Source organism: Nelumbo nucifera, chromosome 1, assembly GCF_055504915.1.
Source record: "Nelumbo nucifera cultivar China Antique chromosome 1, China Antique-T2T, whole genome shotgun sequence".
Lineage (NCBI taxonomy): Eukaryota > Viridiplantae > Streptophyta > Magnoliopsida > Proteales > Nelumbonaceae > Nelumbo > Nelumbo nucifera.
Window position 1 is genome coordinate 103,998,627 of NC_142649.1, and position 21,900 is coordinate 104,020,526.

The 21,900-nt window shown below is 37.2% G+C and overlaps 1 protein-coding gene across 1 annotated transcript in view; it reads right to left on the bottom strand.

Annotated features, from left to right (window-relative positions):
• LOC104608603 (protein CURVATURE THYLAKOID 1D, chloroplastic-like) overlaps window positions 1-21,673 on the bottom strand; it is a 36,067-nt gene extending 14,394 nt beyond the window's left edge. The window contains exons 1-3 of the mRNA XM_010274635.3: window positions 20,843-21,673; window positions 11,582-11,726; window positions 11,406-11,477 (exon numbers count right to left, since the gene is read on the bottom strand). Coding sequence (XP_010272937.1) covers window positions 11,406-11,477; window positions 11,582-11,726; window positions 20,843-20,881 — 256 coding nt within the window. The 5' untranslated portion in view covers window positions 20,882-21,673. The remainder of the gene's footprint in view (window positions 1-11,405; window positions 11,478-11,581; window positions 11,727-20,842) is intronic.
• Window positions 21,674-21,900: the final 227 nt, after the last annotated feature.

The following is a 21,900-nucleotide window of genomic DNA, read 5'->3' on the forward strand; positions in this document are numbered from 1 at the left end:
AATAAGGATCATAATGTCTTTGGTTGCATTCCTAGATTTAGAATTGTGTCAACTAGATATAAAAATTGTTTTTCTTAATGAAAAGTTAATGAAGAAATATACATGTCCCAACCAAAAGGTTATGAGTCAAAGGACAAGAAGATAAGGTTTATAGATTGAAGAAATCACTATATAGTTTAAAGCAATCCTCTTGAATGTGGTACCACACATTTCACAATGCAATATCAAAACTTGGATTCATTTCCAATCCTTTTGACCACTGTGCTTACATCTTAAATAATGGGAGTAGCTTTGTTATTCTTTCATTATATGTGGATGATATTCTTCTTACTAGTAATGATGTTTCCATGGTTAATGAAAAGCAAAATTGGTTAAAAACCAACTTTGAAATGAAAGACTTGGGTGGTGCTAGTTATGTGCTCAGAATCAACATAAAAAGAGGCAGAAAACAAAAAAATTAACTCTTTCACAAGTGCATTACCTAGAAAAGATTTTAAGAAAATTTAACACTAAGGATTGAAATAAAGTTGAAACTCCAATTTGCAAAGAGACCAAGTTAAGTAAAGAAATGGCTCATAGGAATGAAGAAGAAATACAAAAAAATGGGAGTTAAACCTTATGTTGAAGCAATAGGAAGCTTAATGTATGCAACACTTTGTACAAAATCTGATTTGTTTTATGTTGTTGGTCTTGTCAATAGATACCAAAGTAATCCAATAGAAAAAACCCATTAGAAAGTTGTTGAAAGGATATTCAAATATTTATAGCTAACCAAACATTTTAAATTGACTTATCATGCAAACGATTTAAAATTATTAAGCTATTGTGATGCTTATTTTGTAGGAGACTTGGGGATGATAGGAAATCAACAATCAGGTACATATTCCTCATAGGAGGGGCTTTTGTCTCATGGACAAACAAAAGGCAAAGTTGTGTGGCTAAGTTCACTATGGAGGCTAAATTCATTGCATGTAGCTCTCCATCCTCGAAAGGAGTTTGGATTAGAAGGTTTCTAGAATAGCTCCAGATTCTTGGTATGCCAAATGGACCTCTGATGTTGTTCAATGACAACCAAGTTGCCATCGAAACAATAAAGAATGGTGAGATTAGTCTTAAAGGAAAATAAATTGACCTCCAATGCTAGTATTTATATGATGTCTACCAATGAAACGAGATCCTGGTGGCTACATGCCCACAAAAGATATGATTGCCAACCCATTGACAAAACCCATCATGGTTTCAGATTATGCGAGGCATGTAAAATCAATGGGATTAAATGGTAGGTATTCATCTTGGGCCTAACTGGCCAAGTGGTAGATGTTGGAAGAGTGGCCATAGGTCATCATTTGCTAATCTTCAACATGTTAGGAAATCCAATAGCCATGTGATAAGCCACATGTTGATGGAGAAAAAAATCATCTCTATGTTGCACTCTTACACACACAACTAAGTTTTCTTGTATCATTACTTATCTATTTTCTTGTAAAAAAAAATATTTGATTTTTTGGTTTTTATTGAAATATTTTTGCATAGAGGTATTATTGTTAGAATACTAACCAGATCCACTCTAGCTCTTACTAGGTCAATGGTAGACGATTTGGCTTAGTATAGACTAGATGGTTAGGTGACAAGATCCTTGGTTAGTGAGACATTTGCCTCAATCCAGAGGAGCTTTGACTCAGTCAACCAAACGATTCTTTTAAAACATTCCTATTAGCATTAAATGCATAAGAGAACGTTAGAGGCTGAACCTGTTATATAAGGGGCACACAACTTATATTCAACACATGAAAAAGTGTTCTACGAAAAAGCCTCGAAAAGTCCAAAGCTCATTTCAGATTGGCTAGTCCCTCGTATTTTATTTCAAGGGCTTGTGTCTCAGGTTCATTCTATTGTTTGCTTTATTTATAGATTCAATTACAGTAAAGGACGTTCTTTGATGGTCACATTTTAAAGCAAGGGGAGTTCATCATTGGATTCCACAACCACAAAAACTCATTGTTGAATATGCTGAAATCTGATTGCCCAAATAAGAGATAAATTTTCCTTTGGGTAGCTTTGTACTTTCAAATATTGATTTCAAGTCATGTTGAAATTTCATTGCCATTGTTCCAAACAAGGAACTCTCTCTCTCTCTCTCTCTCTCTCTCTCTCTCTCTCTCTCTCTCTCTCTCTCTCTCCATAAGAGAGGACTGATTTCATGTCATGTTTGAGAATCACCATCAGCCATAGCCATCTACACAATCTTCTATCATTTCTATGCACTCTCTACCAGTGCCAAAGATGAATGAGGCAATGAGCAACCTAAGATAGAGCTATTCCTGTTTATAAGAGATTATTCTCTGTTTCTAGTTTTGTTTTTTGTTTCCGTTTCTTGCATAGAACCTTACCATTAGATTGAAACCAACACTAAGCATTTCTAGGTAAGTAGCAACTAGGGGCATTGTCCTTGATCACTCAACACTAATCCCCTATTTCTAGTGGCCACATTCCATCACCTGCTCCACCATTGAGAGCTCTGTCCAGGAAGTGCTTTATCCTTATTGAACAAGCCTATTCTCTAAAATTTGTTTTTGCCATTTTGAAATAGTGGTTGGATCTTGGAACCCAAGCAGAAAACACTTAAGGCTGCCTTGAATTTCATAATGTAAATTGGTTCGGTTTATTTTTAGTAAAATTGGTTTATTTTGAAAATTTAAATGACAATGAAGGGAAAAATTGACAGCAAAAAGGTAATTTTGAAATTAAGAAAAATTATGTGTCACATGACATCACATGTGAATAGATTGTAATGACACTAACAATAGGAGTGGATTTTGTCCATTGTCAGAAAACTTAAGAGCCCTTAAGTAATTTTTCAAACACTAAGGTAAGTTTTTGTCCATTTGATAAACCATAGGGTACTTCAAGTATTTCACCCTATAAAAAAGCATACACATAGGGTGTGTGAGCTCTAGAAAGCTCATGGTCAGCTCAAAGAAATGGAGTTGCCACACATTTTTTTTAGAGGAAATGAGCCCTCATCTTTAGATTCAAAAACTGATATACTTGTTTTGATAGTAACTCCGTTCTTCGCCAAGAAAAGCATCAAACCGAGAGATTTTTGGATCCTAAGGATTGGGAGAGGGAAGGTGTTAGACACCTTCTCTCCAACCTGTTGTAACAGCCCAATATTGGAGTTGTCTAGGATCTATTTCACGTGAAAAACAATAGAAATAGTTGTCGGAATTTCTAAAATATGGAGAAACATGCTCTCAACTAACGATTAAGGTATCGATATGATACTCCCGATATGGGGCGTATCATATCCGTATCCATGATCATGGATATAGGATATGCTACGACTAGATACATGTCCTATGAGTCATGTGTATCGGTACGATATGCCTCCATATCGAGTCATATCGCACTGTATCGGTGGATACGGTCCGATACACACTGATATGGACGTGTATCTGTGTCTACTTTGAAAAAATTGTACATTGAGTACTTTTGGATTGTTTTTCCTCTTTAAAACAAGTTTAAAAATAGTATTATGAAAACTGAAATAAATAATTTAAGATTTAATTTTTCCAAAAAAATTATAAAAATAATATATTTCAACTTAGATGATTTATATAATTTATTTTACACATAATTATATGTTAAAAATGAAAACATAGTTATTATTTGAAAAAAATAGAGTTATTATATAAAAATATTAAATAAATAAATTTTCCCAACAAAATTAATGGAAAACAAAAAATTATAATTATAAAAAACTAAAACAAATAATTTAAGATTTAATTTTCCCAAAAAAATTAATAAAAACTAAAAATTAAATATAATTTATTTTATCCACATTAAATGATTTATTTGTTTTATTTTACAATTATGTGTAAAATAAAAACATTATATGTTAAAAATGAAGACATATTTATTATTTAAAAAATAGTTGTTATTTAAATAAAATACTAAATTAATAAATATACCCAAAAATTAATAAAAATTGAAAATTATAATTATAAAATTGAAAAGAGTGATAATTTTTGTATAATGTTTGAATGTTCTAGAGTCCCGGTATTGTTTATTGTAATATTTCTCTTCATATAACCTATTGAAGTATGTAATTCCCATGTGTTTATATCTTATTCATAGATAATTCAACTTTTGGTTTAGTATGATTAATGTATTTAAGTGATTTGTATGCATTTCACTAGCGTATCCAAGCGTTTTTATATCTTTCGTTTGTATCCATGTATTTCCAAAGTGTATTCGTATCTGACTTATTTGATACGATATCCGATACCGACACTTTGATTCTTGCTATCAACTTCTCTTAAGACCGATTTTGAGGTGATGTTATCAGGTCTTAGGTACTAACTTCCCTAAGACCCTTGTCTCTCTGTCTCTATTCTCAATCTCGAAGAAGTCAAGAACAATGATTCTCTGAGGTCTCAAAACTTTCAAACAACCTAGAAAAACAAACTCGAGTTACAAATGTGGTGAGAGGCTTACCTTTCGTATGTTGCCTTGTTATTGAGATTCCTACAACTGAACTGAATGAAGCGATAGCTTGAATGAGCTTGGAAGAGCTTTCAGATAGTTGGAAGTTTGGATATGTTGTGCCAGTTTTAGATCTGAAATGTGGCAAGTGGATTTGGAATTTCAAGTTCAAATGTTTTGAAGGGAAGGCCGAACCATGCAAGGTGGTTGGGCAATTCAAAAATTTACTTCTCCCTTATAGGAATCATATTCCCTGATTTAGAAAATTTGCATTTTTCAAGGTTCGTTCTTGAAACAAATCGGGCCAAATCTGAAACGAAGATTAAGGGAGGGATATACCTGATACGGAAATAGCAGTAGTTCCCAATGTAGGTGTTCACGCCCAAAGAGTTCACCAAATCCTTCCTCCACTATAGATGACACAGTTTAGGGTGAGGTAGGATCAGAAAGGAGATTCTTCAGCAAGAATCAAGCAGGGATGTGAGCACAGTTTCAAAATTGACTCTTCCAACAAGAATCAATATCAAGATCCAATCTTGATCACTCCAAGAACTGGAGATCGAACATGGTAGGGCGATAAGAGCAGAGGGAGAGAGAACTAATGCAGAAATCTATGAAACTATATAACCTTTTTCCAGTTTGCCCTCCTCCTTTTATATAATCCTTAAAGAGTTAACCTCCTAATCTGAATAGGAGTTTCTTGATCTAAATTTTTATTTGGATCTGGACTCTTTAAGTGATAAGGCTTATCCCTTATCTTATTTGTAGATCAGGATCAACTTCTCCTAATCCAATTAGAAGCTTCCTAATCCAAATCTTTATTTGGATTTGGACTCTTTAAGTGGATAATTAAGCCCAGTTTGAATTGGGCTTTAGGCCCATTAAGCTTTTAGGCTCATTTTCCTTTAAGTGATGGCTAGCTTGGCTCTCTTTGTATGGCGTGGGACCCTATCATTGATCTCCACATAAGCCACATGGGTTCAACCTAGCCTCTGTTGCAAGGCCTGGCCGAATTCACTACTAAATACAGTAAGCCCCTGAGTCCATCAGTATGGGCTCTTAATGAGCCCAACATTTACACTAAATGGTCATTGGGTCTAGCCATCTTATGAATGCCTAAGAACTGTATCTAGATGTGAGATTAGCCCATCAAGTAAAAGCCCTAAATGGTCTTACACTTAACCTCTCAGCCCATAATGATCACACACTACCCGACAAGAAAGGACCTCTCTATCGGCTGCAAGGTACAATGTCGCACTCTCTACTCAAGATGGATCTCAAGAATTAGAACCTTTTCAAACCTTTTTCATGAAACATAATATATGTATATCAATATATAAATATATTTTGCAAAACAAATCTCAAACATGTTTGAAATCCACTGTCGGCAGTTTAGGTTTCCATCAGAGAGAGTGTTGTCCCCAATCATTCACTTTATTCGACAAAGGGATTGATTTTGTCACTATGATCACCCACTCAAGTGAATTCTCGGACTGCCCCAACATACCCAGGTTTTGACCCCTTCTAAAGATCTCACTAATTGGCATATCAAAGACGGCCCAATCCAACACCTAGTGTAGTACCATAATTGAGTCTAGGGGTAGGTGTAACTTTCCAGCTTTGCCTATTTGTCTCCAAGGTCTGGGGTATAACTAGAAAATGGTCTGATTCAGGGTTTCAAACAAACCCACACTGCATGTGCTTCAAGTCTCACCCTAGCAGCAGAGACAAGCCACCCCAACCGACTTGGCAGAATATTAGTGTCAGCCTTGGCAGGAAAACCTCCCCAGGTCTATCCAACGGCTGTGAAAATTTTAAACTAACACGAGTCTCATAAGTGTCCAGCTTAAGGGTATTACACAGAAACACACCAGATATAACATGAAAAAGTTATGTATTGTTAATCATTTACAATAAATGTCAGAAGTACATCAATCTAATTAGAGCTAAGGGCATACACTGTCTAACATGTTTGGGGGTTTTCTTACGAATGGGGCATCTATAGGAGTTGGGAATGCCTCTTTGGCTCTTTCTTTTTGTCTTTCCTTTCTCTAGATCCCCTCCTTTTCTTGAGCTCGAGTTGGATCAATATTTATAGAGAAGGGAAGGGGGAGAGTTCTGAAATTCGTCCAATCAAAGGACCTGGGCTTGAAGACAACTTTTTCACAAAATTACGTAAAGATTTTTCAAAAAAAAATGGTGTTTGGTCAAGCCTTCTTGTTTGGTGAAAGGTTTTCTTCAATTTGGGGATGGTTTTCACAGGTTTTGTGCGTCCAATAAAAGATTGGGGTATGGTGGACATTGCAATCCCGTATTTGGGCCTGACAATGGCAAAAAATGTAAATTTAATGAACTTTGAAAAGTGGTTTTGTCTCTTCTTAGTTTTAAGTGAGGGTATCTTTGGGATTTTTGGGCTTTTTGGGTCTATTAAGCTCAATTCCACTGGTCCAACTATTTGAATAGGTCAAGAATGGGTCTGACATCAGCCATCACACTTTTGAGGTTTCATATTAGGACAGATGAGGTGGTGATTCAATCTTGTGCGTCAAAATGGCACTTTCCTTGTTTAATGATCAAATGGCAAATTAGGTAATGAAATTTGACATGCTAGGGTTTTTTTGGGTCTCTGAACATAGTGGTGAGGTCCGATTGGCCAAATAGGGTCGGGATGATGGAGACCTATGGCTAACAAGTTTGAATCAAAAAGATTTGTTGAAATAGAATCTTTGTTTAATGAAGGGTCAAATGGGGGAACTTTGGGATGAAATTTGGCGTTCTAGAGTTTTTTGGGTTTTTGTACACAATGGTGAGGTCTGACCAATCATATGAAATTGGGATGGTGGATGATAAGCTCTACTTGATGAGATTTTTTTAAATAGGATATAGGCTTGATGGCAAGTCAAATGGGGGGATTTTGTGATGAAATTTGGTGGGTATGCAATGATTAAGGTGAGGAGTCAAGTGAATGGTTATGATATGAGAAAGAAATGGTTAATCTAGGCTTTCTAATTCTAGTTGTGCCATCAAAATGAAATATTGACACTTTTGAGATTGGTCATTGTAGACTTGCAATAGTATTGGATCCTAGTGATCTTGAGGCGATGGGTGTGTTGGATCAGGGCCATTAGAAAGGAAGTTGGTGTGATGAACGTTGGATGTATGAATAATTTATAGTTTCCTAAGTCTGTAGGCTATATTTGATTGGATGTCGATATTGGTCTTGAGATTTTCATTTATCCTATGGATTGTGTCAAAAGAGAGATTTTTGACTTTGTAAAGTCTCAATTTGATATGGTTGTGATTCCAAGTTTTTTTGTCAGAAATGAAGGTATAAAAGAGGTAGGGTGAAGGGGTCAAGCAAAAATTGGGTGCTGACAAGGTGTATGGGGTTGAAACACTAAATACACCCCATTTGAAGTATTGGGGTGTGTCAATATTTTTTATCTTAACTTGGTTTTTCTTTTCCACAAGAAATCTATTCCAATTGCTTACAAAAAAGAAGCCTATTATAATTCATCTCCCCTCTCTTCTCTCCATTTCTTTACTAACCTATTGTGGCACCATAGTATTTTGCTATTTTGTTCCTTGTTTCTAAACCCATTCTAATTGCTTTCCAAAAGAGAAACCTATTTTAATTCCTCACCCCTCCCCTTCATTCTTTGATGCAAACCTATTGTGATATTAGGATTTAAAACTACTAAAACGTTAGCCAAAAAGGCATATAAGCCATTAAAACGTCAGACCAAGAAGGAGCAATCTCTACCATGAAAAAAACATAGCAAAAAAGTTGATCCCACTTGTGAGCCCAACTAGACCCAACTAGACCCAACTAGAAAAACAAGGTCAAGGTCTAATATCTAGCAACTCGAAATATGAGAATGACCCAACCTAGAAATTTTGGGGTTGGGTCGAGGTTTGGTCACATGTCACTCTTTAATATTTATTGTTTACTATTTATTGTTTGAATTTTTAAATTTCTTTTAAATTTGGAATTTTAAGATTAATTCCTTTAATTTTGGCATTACCCTAACCGGAAATGTTTATGAGTAAGGTTTAACATTTGTTGACCCAACCCAAAATTTAACCCGACCTTAAATTAACCAGAAAGTGTTTTAACCCAACCCGATTCACTACAAGAAAATTGACTTTTAGCGACAGTCGACAAACTGCCACTAAAACAATTGTCGCTAAAAGTTCTAGCGGCAGTTTTCCTGACTGTCGGTAAAGCTTCAAAATTGTCGCGACTGTCGCTAAAGACATGCACTGACTTTCGCTAAAACTATTATATATATATTAACACCTGCCCAAATAACCTGAAATTCATTCAAAATAACCTATAATTATTTTTAAATACTAAATAAGATTTTAATTTGCTTCAAATACCCTATTTTATATTTAATCATTCCAAATTGAAATGAAATACAAAAAACAAAAACACAAACTCCATTCAAAAGATTTCTTTACAAAAACTTCTTCGTCTTCTCCCAAAATCCGATCTGCCCACCTTCCCCAAGCTGTTTATTAAAGTGTTGTAAGAGACGCTATTTGGGACCACATCAACTTCTTACATGGCTGCAGACTTGTGCAACATTTCATCTAGCTGACCTGCTTGTCCCAACATTGCTAAAATTGTATTATAAGTTATCACATCTGGCTTATATTTTAGGCTCTTCATTTGATCAAATATCAAGAGCGCTTTGTCAATATGCTTGTATTCAGTGAAGCCATAAATGATCCTAGAATATCCACTTGGAAAATAAAATAAATATTAAATATGATGAGTTATTCCTTCACATGTATAGAACAACCATGTTAGTTTCAGAATATGCACCTCCAATGCTTGTAAACAAGTAAATTCCTTCAAAAGTTTTAGTAAACCATTAAAAGAATTCTGCTCTATTGAACTCATTAAACCAAGTTGAATCCAGTAATTGTATATATTATCATCCATGTTTTATATTAAAACTCTTCTATAAACTAGGTCTTAGCTTTTCAAACACTCAATTTGTGGAAATGAATCCATCTAGATCTTATTTACTCTATCCGTCCCACTTTGCTGTGTGACACCAGATTCTCTGACTGTATATATAGTATTCAATGTTTTGTTATACTATATATTTTGGTTTTCTTAGACAACTTTTAGATATGTTTGTGGAGTTTGGCTATAAGGTATAGGCCTATTGCCATATTGATGTAGGCCTTTTGATTTGAACTTGGACTGAAAGTGCAAGACAAAAGCCTAATAGTGGTGGGTGTGTGTGTGTGTTTTGATCCTATTAGATTGAAATGATTCAGACTTACTAATTGAATCATATGAAAATGGTAACTCAATCATCTAATTGCCATATCCCAAGTCTCTGTTTCAACTAGCCAAAGACCTTACCAACTGAACCAGTCTACTAGGCAGCTTATTTATTTCCACTCACTCATAAAGTCACCTGATCATCTCTCTTCTTTGTTACCATGTTGTAGTCTATAAATAGTCTCCTATCTTCTTTGAGGAATCCTTCTATTCCCTTTAAAACATACCAAAAGCTTAACTCAATCCAATGGTTGGACTAAGAAATTAGGCTCACAAATTCTACTCAGAATTTGGAGTATTCTTTTTAATGACATTCTTTATGGAAAACTGTGTTGGCAATGATATAAGATGACAAACCATCTGATGGATGTTAAGGATTGACAACAATGTTCCTTCACATAGATAAGATAGAATATAATATATGATCTAATAACATGTAGGAAACCCTCAGTAACCACTACTATCAACAAACTACCTTTTCCAAGGAAAAAGAAGAGAAAAAGGAAAAAAAAATAATGTGTATCAATGCACAATGCCTTTGTAAAATCTGTTAGATTGATCCAAAAACTTCATGGTGGTAATAGATAAAACCATTTTTCTAAAAAGTAATGTTTTTTATTCCATGATAGACCATAAATTCCAACATACTGCATACTGCTTTAAGAAGTAATTTTTTTTCTTGATTCTTGAAAAAAAAAATTTCAGCATACTGCAGCAGGGTGATGAACAAAATGGTGCAAACAAACTTGTTAAGGCCAATGTAAGCCAGGAACTCGAAAAGAGAAAAGAACATCAAGTATCCACTCTCCCTTAACAAACAGGGAGAGAACTCTCTATTTCCTAAGATCATGGACATGGATAGAGATATTGGTATTTCACTTAATATGGTACTATCATGTTTCTATATCTAGATTTTGAAGCTAATTGTCATTTCTTAATACTTATGTCTTTCCAAGTTAATTAAATTTCAGTAGATACAGATGTTCTTCAGTATGATTTGTTAAGCCATATCATTTTATATCCTTTTTGAGGAATTTCTTTCCAACCCTCTTCCCTTTATCTTATAACAAGAATCAACCTGTATCTAAATTCATCTCAACTTTTGCTCATGGGACTGCTCATGGGGTTGTGGTTAGCTGGATGAAGAAAAATAACCATGCATTGTGGCAGTATAGACATGCTATGAGGAAAATCAGATTTTTTGCAAGGGAACTAGATGCAACATTTTATTAAGTTCAAAGATTGGCAAATGGTTTAGTCAAGCATTGGCTAAACATGGGATAACCAGTAATCTTTTTTTTTTTTTGAGCTGAAATTTAACATGTATAGTAAGAAAAAAGCATCCAGTGAATGGGAAAATATCTATCACACATTGGATAATCCTAAAAGCAGTCCATACATCTGCAAGGGAAATATTAACTCCAAGAAATAAATAGATAAATAAATTTGGAGGACCAATCAGAGCCATTGTTAACTATTATAGCATCAACCAGGATCACACAAATGCAATATATCATGAGAAATTACACCAATAATGTTCCATTTGTGTGCATACAGACATATGTAAATGCATATATATGTATAGATATACGTAAGGATTTGCATGATATGAAATTACCAAGCATGTTCCTGAAAATGTCCAACTCCTCATAGGGTTCATCCCCACAGACAGAAATGGCCAAGCGTGTTCCTGAGAAATAAGGGTTTAAAATGAAACAATCAATTATAGGAATTGCAGAATTAAAATGTGACTAATTCAATTAACAAGGTTCTGAAAAAAATCCAAATTGGCACCTTCTAGCAAAAGCTTGTAAGTCCCAGATGATAGTTCCTTGAGATTTATTAGGACCATGGCATTAGGCAATGGCTTTGTTAGTTGCTCTGAAAGAGGGGTTAAAACCCCCATACTCACATCTATCAGCCTTTTCAAAGCTAGCCACTGATCATTAAGCAAAAGAGAATTTCAAGTCACCCTTCTATCTTAGATGAACTTAAATGATATTTCTTGCAGCATGAATGATGAAACTAATTAAGAATATGCTATTGAACCCCTTTTACTAATTAATAAGAGAATTTGAATAATATATAAGATCATTTTAGTTATAAACATTGTTGGAATAATGTTAAAATAACTTAGTTGTAGATGTTAGGGCCTGTTTGGCTAATTAAAGTGTTTTTTTATTTCATTTTTTATTTCTGTTATGTCTGTTATTGTACTCAGGGGCACAAGGGTCTTTTCCCTTGTTATTTCTGTCGCCCTATATATAGTAAAATAAACACTGGCGCCGCCAGTACTGTTACATTGCAAACCTTCTCTCTTCTCTCCTCTCTTCTCTTCTCTTCTTCTCTTCTCTTCTCTCCTCTTCCACTTATCTCTGGCCGGCTACACTGTCAAGATGGTATCAGAGCGGGAATGCTGATTAAAAGAGAGCAGATCGATCAACCCTACTGTCAAGAGAAGATCGATCAACCCAAAGAACAGATCAAACAGACTAGCAGAAAAGAAATCTGATTCTGGACTACAGAATAGCTACAACTGGTACAGTTCTCCCTATTTTTTCTCTTCTTTACTCTCCTTGGTCATGTGCCGAGTGAAAACCCTATGAATCTGGGGCGGCTGAATGCTGTCGAACCTGTGTAACCCTAGTTTTCTTGGATCGTGTGATCCTGTTCATGTGTTAAGACAACTGTAGGTCAATGCTTGACCTGTCTTCTCAATGGTTTGAGTTGACTATAAGTAAGAAGGATCTCTCCTGCTGATTAGTGGCTGTTAGACATTCTGGAATTCTGGTAGGTGGGGACTGATAAAACTATACAGGTCTGAAATCTGCCGAATATTACCTCAGTTTTTGTCCGGAATTTGGTACTGTTTGTGCTCAATCTGGTTGGTAAACCCGAGTGTGTGGGTGTGAACTGAGTGGAGCATTGTTTTGTGGAGTAAGGAGGGGTCCTAAGTCCGGTGTTTGGGACTGATTAACTGCTTGACCATGTCGACTGAGAATTCTGCTACTTCAGAGATCTCAAGGAGCCACAATGGAGTGAGTGGGGGAATGGATATGAGCTTTCCCATGGCTGTCATTCCCTTTGATGGTCTGAATTACCTTGAGTGGTCTAGGGGGATAAAACTCTACATCACTGCTAGGGGGCGAACAGGATACATCAATGGGAGAGTAAAGGAACCGAAGTATGGAAGTGCTGAGCATGATAGGTGGAACCAAGAGAACAGTATGGTGATGTCTTGGCTCTTGGTTTCAATGCTGCCACGTGTAAGGAAGACTTTTATGTGGGCTGAAACTGCTTGTGAGATATGGGAACAAGCGAAGTCCACTTATTCAGAACAGAGACACTATGCCAAGATATATCAACTACAAGCTGAATCTTCTACTTGCAAGCAGGGGGAGAGGAGTCTCTCGATGTACTATTCTGATTTGACATCAATATGGAAAAAACTTGACCACTATCAGAATGTGAATTGAAAGTGTGATGAAGATGCAAAAGCCTATAAGTCACTTGTATCACAGCAACGCGTGTTTGCCTTCCTCCTAGGGCTGAATTCGTCATATGAGTCCATCAGAGTACAGATCTTAGGTAGTAAAGACTTGCCATTAGTCCAGGAGGTGTATGCCTTGGTGCAGTCAGAAGAAAGCAGAAGAAGTGTGATGAATGGTGTAGAAGGGGAGTCAGTTGCCCTAGCGGTCCGGGGAAATTCAGATACAAATGTCAGAGGTGGCTTTAAAAGGGGTGACACTCAGAAAAAATCAGAAGATAAAAGCAAGCTTTGGTGCACTCACTGCCAGAAGACACGACACACTAAAGATACATGCTAGGATCTCCATGGAAAACCTAAATGGGCAGAGGATTTGGGTAAGAAATCAGCACCGGATCAGAGCAAGAAACCAGGCCAGCAGAATCAAAAAAGGTATAACTCAGCTAATATGGCATCGACAGAGACTAGTCCTTCCGTAACTCAGGAGAGACATCCTGGTTCTGACCCTAAGGAAGATATTATCAACTCCTTCCGTGAACATTTGGAATTGTATGGTAGGACTCTCCGCCAGGTGGATTCTAGGCCTACTCCTACCTCATTTGCGTCTACATCAGGTAATGCCACAGCCTTCCATGTGTCATCTCATACTACTGATTCACCTTGGATTATTGACTCCGGAGCCTTAAATCACATGACCGGTAAGTCAAATTTGTTCCAGACATATAACCTTCTCTCTGGGAGAGATAAGGTAAGACTGGCTGATGGTTCTTTTTCTACCATAGCTGGCCGAGGCACCATATCTCTCCCACTTGGCCTTACTCTTCCTAATGTCTTGCATGTTCCGAAATTACCTATTAATTTGTTGTCCATTAGTAGTATTACTCACTCTTTGAACTGCTCAGTCACCTTTTTTCCGTCTTCATGTGTGTTTTAGGATTTGACCTCGGGGAAGACAATTGGTAGAGGAAGCATGGTGGATGGTCTCTACGTGTTGGAGAATAATGCTGGTCTAGTGGCGACTGAGTCCACAAGTTCGTCGAGTGAGAGTCAGGCCTATTTATGGCATAGTCGTTTAGGTCATCTTTCTTTTGAGTCGTTAAAAGTTATGGCATAGTTGTTTGAGTCCTTGTCAGTGAGTCAGTTATAGTGTCAAACTTGTCAGTTGAGTAAGCATTGTAGAAGTTCTTTACCTTTAAGAAATAAAAGATCTGAATTTCCATTTCATATTGTTTATTCTGATGTTTGGGGCCCTGTTACTCTACCTACTGCGGCTGGCTATAAGTATTCTGTTACTTTGATTGATGATTATTCTCGATACACTTGGGTTTACCCTAGGCGATCTCGAGATGAAGTGCCACAAATTGTGAAAGATTTTCAACGCATGGTGTTCACTCAGTTCCAAACGGAAATTCATATTTTCTAGTCGGACAATGCAAAGGAATATTTCCATAGTGATCTCACGAAGTTCTTTGCTTCGAGTGGGTCACTTCAGCGAAGCTCTTGTGCCAGAACACCCCAACAAAATAGTGTGGCTGAACGAAAAAACCGTCACCTTCTCGAAATTGCTCGTGGCTTGCTGATTCATATGAATGTGCCAAAACAGTTCTGGATGGATGCAGTATTGTGTGCGACATATATCATCAATCGCATGCCCTCTCGACTACTAGAGTATAAGGCCCCACATCAGCTCTTGTTCCCTACAGCCCCGCTGTCCACCATTCCGATGCGTGTTTTTGGGTTTCGTTGTTTTGTCCACAACCTGTCACCTACTCGTGGTAAACTTGACCCTCAGGCTATTCCTTGTGTTTTTCTTAGTTACCCTTCATCTCAAAAGGGGTATCGTTGCTATGATCCCATTGCCCGCAAGTACTATATTTCCATTGATATCTCATTCTTTGAGAGTCAACCATTCTTCTCGGTTTCTCCTTAGGAGGAGAGTAGGGTTGAGGAGAAACAGGCGACGACTCAGATTCAACTACCTCCTTTACCCGATCCTCCTCCGTTCCGGGTTTTTCATCATCACCATAAGAGCCAGCAGAGTTCAAGAGCCATGGATCCGGACACTATGCAACCAACATCATCGGATTCACCCAAGGCAGATCCGTCTCATCAGCCAGGTACACTTGCTCCCATTGCTCCTTTAAATGTTGATTCACTTGTCCCCAATGATCTTAATATTCCTATTGCTAAGAGAAAGGGTGTTAGATCTTGTACCACTAATCATCCTATCTCTAACTTTTTGTCCTATGAGCATGTTTCACCTTCGTACCGTGCCTTTCTCTCTTCTGTGGATAGTGTCCCCATCCCTAAGACCGTGGCAAAAGCTTTGTCAAAACCTGAATGGACAGATGCAATGCAGGAAGAAATTGATGCCTTACACAAAAATGGTACGTGGGAGTTGGTAGATCTTCCTGAGGGGAAGGAACCAGTAGGGTGCAAGTGGGTGTTCACAGTGAAACACAAAGCTGATGGAACTGTTGAAAGGTACAAGGCTAGACTAGTAGCAAGAGGCTTCACACAGGTATATGGAGTGGACTATGCAGAGACTTGCTCCAATAGCGAAGATGAACTCCATCTGGATTCTCCTTTCCTTGGCAGCAAATCTTGACTGGGATCTTCACCAATTGGACATCAAGAATGCCTTCTTGAATGGTGACTTGGGAGAGGTGTACATGACCCAACCCCCAGGGTTCTGTGCCAAAGGCAGTGAACAAAAGGTGTGCAGGTTAAAAAAGTCCCTATATGGGTTGAAACAATCACCTCGGGCTTGGTTTAGTAAGTTCCATTTAGCAGTCCAACAGATGGGATTCAAACAATGCCAGTCAGATCATACCCTGTTTGTAAAAAGAGGTGAAGGTAAAATTGCAACTCTTATTGTGTATGTGGATGACATAGTGATCACAGAAGATTGGGAGGCTGAAATCCAAAGACTAAAAAAATTCTTAGCCACTAAATTTGAGGTGAAGGATCTAGGCCCCTTAAGATACTTTCTTGGAATTGAAGTTGCCCGCTCTCACAAGGGCATCTTTATTTCCCAACGGAAGTATGTACTAGATCTACTAGAAGATACAGGCAAGTTGGGGGTAAAACCATCTGATTCACCTATTGAACCTAATCACCATCTGGGAGACAGTCAGGGAGAGTTTTTGAAAGATGTAAAGATGTCCAAAGACTCGAGGGGAGACTTCTATATTTGTCTATGACCAGGCCTGATATTGCCTATGCAGTGGGTGTCCTTAGTCAATTCATGCACAGCCCGAGGACAACTCACTTTGAGGCTGCAGAGAGGATCTTGAGATATCTCAAGAAGTTTCCTGGAGCTGGTTTGTTGTTCCAGAAACACAGTCACTTAAAAGTGGAAGTATATACTGATGCAGATTGGGCAGGAGCAGTCAATGACCAAAAGTCTACCAGTGGTTATTGTGCCTTTGTAGGAGGAAACCTTGTCACATAGAGAAGCAAAAAACAAAGTGTGGTGGCTAGATCCAGTGCTGAAGCAGAGTATAGAGCGATGGCTCATGGGGTTGCGGAAATCATGTGGATAAGAAATCTGTTAGGTGAACTGTGTTTCGCAATAAGCAATCCTACGTCACTCTACTGTGACAATAAAGCTGCCATCAATATTGTTGCTAATCCAATTCTGCATGATAGGACGAAACACATTGAAGTGGACAAGCATTTTATCAAAGAAAAACTTGAAAGTGGAGAAGTATGCACACCATATGTTAGCTCGGAAGAGCAACTTGTAGATATCTTCACCAAAGGTCTTCATCATGTGTGGCACAAAGATTTGTGTGACAAGTTGGGCATGATTGACATCTATGCTCCAACTTGTGGGGGAGTGTTGGAATAATGTTAAAATAACTTAGTTGCATATGTTAGGGCCTGTTTGGCTAATTAAAGTGTTTTTTTATTTCGTTTTTTTATTTCTGTTATGTTTGTTATTGTACTCAGGGGCACAAGGGTCTTTTCCCTTGTTATTTCTGTCGCCCTATATGTAAAATAAACACTGGCGCCGCCAGTACTGTTACATTGCAAATCTTCTCTCTTCTCTCCTCTCTTCTCTTCTCTTCTTCTTCTCTTCTCTTCTCTTCTCTCCTCTTCCACTTATCTCTGGCCGGCTACACTGTCAAGAAACATCATGAATAATTTTCTATTTTACTATCATTTTTATTAATATTATATTATCAAAAATCAAGTTTTGATTTGTTATTCATATAATATGCATGTACCATTATTGTAACCAGGTCCATCGGATCATATCTGATTTTCCTGATTATTAAATGGGATGGTTCTGGGTCTATGATATTTTCCTGATTAATAACTGATTTGGGACTTGTCCCAGTCTCGATTCAGACCTGACTCATTGACAATCCTAGGCTTTCAACATATATGATCTGATAATAAAGTCACACCATGAACAGGGCTCTTCTATTCAGATTTTTGTTTTCCTAATTCTTTCCGACCAAGTTTTCGTTGCTAAAATTAGTGTAGAACAATTATGTTCACCATTAGTTCCTCTTGATGGATTCAAGTGCCCCGTTTTCATCTCCAAATGAGTAGGAAGACGAAGAAAAGAAAAGAAAATTGGGAAAACAGAGCCATCATGATTGTTCTCTGTTCATTTCCATCCCTGTGTTTACTCTTAGGTTGTACTTCATAAAGAGATGGTTCAAATCAGCTAATTCATAAAGAGATGGTTTCAATTCCGATTTCTGTACTTCAAATTCAGATTGTTCTCTGTCCGTTTCCATCCCTGTGTACTCTTAGGCCGTGTTTGGTTTGATAGAACATGAGAGAGGAATAGAAACTTGAAGGAAAGTTCTTAAGGAATTTCACGAAATTTGTTAAGAATTTCCCCTTAACTTTTTGTTTCTCTCTTATTTTGTATCAAACCAAACATAGCCTTAAGTTTTTTTTTTCTTTTTTTTTTTACTCAAAAAGTGTTGTATATGCACCCAACAAAGAGGAGATGATGATTCTCATGGGGTAGAAATTAAAGTTTTATACCTTGGACATCTTGATTTCAGACTGATGGATTAAGCATGGATGTTAGTTTATCTCTTTAAACCCAGGTAAAATCATGGATGCAGGTACAGAGACCTATTTTTGGTGTAATCAGGGTTCCACATGGTTGAATTGGGAATTGAAGTCATAGATGGATGTCATGTACCAAGAAGCTTGATGTTTTTAAAGTTCAGATTGAACAGAAATTGAGGGAAAAGGATAAATGGTTTTATGCCAGTCAATTAGTCAAGTTCAATGAGGGATAGCTATTGTAGAAGTATAATGGACGAGTTGGACATGGGACTTACAGTTAGAGCCTAAACTGTCTACTTGTAAACAGGCTCTGTTTCTTGCCTCCAGTCCTATATCATCTCCTCCATTTTCTCCCTGTTTGATACATCTTTTACCGTTAAGAGGTCTAAAATTCATTATTGACATGCCCACAAGAGAGAGTAGGACCATAGGATGTGGAGTGCATGAAAAGACACAAAACTGTAGCGCACTAGAATACAATCCACAATCTCTTGTAAAGGTACCTACCCTAGGAACTCTCCCCAATACAAAGCATCCTCCTTACACTACCACTAGCAAGACTGACTACTAGAGAATCTGCCAAACTAGGAATCCAAGTGACTGTTCACTGTCTGATATAATAATGTAACGTCCAGGCTAGCAGGCCATTTCATAAGCAGTATTCATCAAGAGTACCGAAGTGGCTCACAATGTCTATTAGTAACCTTCCACCTCCACCCTAGCAAATTCCAAGGCAAACATCAATACAAGTGCCATCCGAAAAGTGGCCAAAACCTCTTCTGATCAAATTGTTGGAGCCTACTGTCTATGAGAAGACTAATATAGTCTCTCCTATCCCAAGGAAACACAAGTCAAAGTTGAACCCAATCACTCCTTGAGGAAAAAAGAAAACAGATAGGATGGTAGGGATGTTGGTGTCTATTTATCCGAAAAATCTGAATCTAATCTAAAATCTGATGGATAAGATTTTCTTAAAATTTGGTTCCAGGTGAATCTTTTTTTTTCTCAATAACAATAGCTTTATTAAGAAACAAAGCCAAGAAAGGAATAGGGAGAGATAAGCTCTCTGATTTGACCCATGCAATTTACTGCCCTATAAGGTGGTGATTAAAAGACTTGATTTGTCTATGCATCTAGGACCATGCAACAATCTGCTATCTCCTATGATATCCACAGCAAAATCCCTAAACTCATCTCTGGTCAAGGCTCAAGATACAACAAGCAACCTTGGTAGTAAACTTACAGCCTTCTCTGGAGTATCAGTGAAAATCCTAAAACTCTAGTCCTCCTAGGTGCTCCTTAATAATGGTTCCTGTGACTACATTGACTTGTATTTAGGGACAAGGATGGATACCATTAGCTTACTGCATCCTTCTGAACTTCATTGTTTTGCATAGCTCTTCATTTTTAAATGAGCACATACAGGGAATGCATACATGGAGCATGAGTAATTATTCCTTTAAAACCATCCAAGATAGTATGGTTCAACCTAGATCTGGGACCAGATCAAAACCAGTCCACATCCAGATTTGACCAGACTCTAATAACCCAGATTGGTCTGGTCTAATTTGGCTCAGACCTTCATGGGCCTGGATCAAGGCCCAATCAAGCCCAATTTAGGTGATTTTTCAAGGTTTCAAGGGTATCATGGGATTGTATAGTTTTAGTCTCATTTTGGGGCCAATTTAAGTCTCTGGACACCAAGTCTCAGGACCATCATTAATCTTTGCTTATCATTTTATTAAGCTATTTCTCTTTTGATACGGAGAATTTTATAATCAACTGTTTCTGACATAATTTGTCATGAGTTTCAGGATGAAAAACTTTTAATTTGGTATTCTGGAAAGGAGGAAAAACAATTAAGGTTGACCTCAGTTACAAAGATTATTCCTGGCCAGAGAACTGTAAGTAAACATTGGTACTTTAAAAATGATGTTTAAACCAATTTCCAATTTATCTTTTCTAGCTATTGATCATACTGCCTACATGTTGGACTGAATCCCATTGTTCCAGAAAGCCTCTAACATCCTTTAAATTTGGCTTTGGTAGTAAGGTTATACCCTTTCATCTTTCTTACCTCTATCATTTTATCTTCTTCTTCTTCTTTCCATTTTTGTACTAATAACTATTATTAGTGTTTTTGCTATCCTAATCTCAAAAACAGTGCTTCTTCATTTTGTTACGTTACATCAATCTCTATTTTCCAAACTTTTTCCTTGTGAAAACTACCAACATCATAGCTTACAAAAACATTTCAGATTTTCATTTTTCTAAAACTTGGTCGACCTTAATTTTATGAGATTTCTTTTGGTGCATATCTTTTACTTGTTTGTCCATTTTGTATGACTGAGAGTAGAGTACTCCCAGAAACATACCAACAACGAAATGAAAACAACACAACAACATACAGCAGAGTAGAATGACAATACACCCAAACTAGAACTAACAACACGCGGAAGACATTTGGTACTCACTTACAAACAAAACCCTGCCATATACGAAATTGCTAAGGAGAGGAGATGACAAACCTGATGGATCTTCGTGGAGCGTAGAAGCCTTAACTCCATCTATCTGATGATGACGAATTGATCTTATAATGTCAGGAAATCATCAAAGAACGTCTTAAATTAATAAACACTTCATTCTTCATTCATCTGAAATGGAAAGAGATATATATGCTCGGCGATTCTTCTGCCTTCTAGTTCTTTCATTAAGAAAACAAGCATCCCACACCACAATTAATAAGGTAATGTTGTTAGAAATGTAAATTAGGCATCTGAATCCCCTCTCTCATGAACACTTCGATTAACTTGTTGCATTAATTTTCCTGGTCCTAATTTGTCAATTTCATGTAAGCATAATACATCTAGCAGGAATGGGCAACCAGCTATCCTCAATGTGATGAGAGATGTGAGGACTTGTAGTCTTTCTTTGTTAATAGGCTCAAGCTTGGTACATTTGGTAATTGTCAACTCGTGGAGAGAACTTTTGTTGTTTTCTAGTAACCATTCCGGTAGCACTGTAAGCTCTTCACAGTCGACTATTCGAAGGGCAGCAAGAGAGTTGAGATTGGCTTCAAAGGATCTTTGTTTTATCAACAAAGCATTGCTAGATTCAATCGCCAACCTCTTGAGAGAAGGAAGTAGGCAACTTGGCGTCACTGTAAATTTAGGGCAACTCTCGATGATTAATTCCTCGAGGCAAGGGAAAAACGAACCAGAAGAACATGACTGAGAGTAGAGAGAGAGACGGCTGGGAGATGAAAGGGCAGGAAGAAAACAAATCGTGAAGAGGGAGAGGCGCGGAGGAGGGAAAGTGTGTGATTTATATAGCAACAGTTGATTGATCTTTAGCGGCAGGTTTAAACGATTACCCCTAAAATCAATATTTTTAGCGGCAGCCGTCGAACAGCCCCTTCGAAAACTGCCGCTAGAAATGTAATTTTTTGTAGTGATTGCCACGTCTAATTAGGAATAACCATTCATCTTGTACAAATGTATGGGTAACATGTTTGGTCAACGAACGAACACATTAAAGCCTATAAATTTCTAGTATGATGCAATCATTCATAAACCTAACATGCACA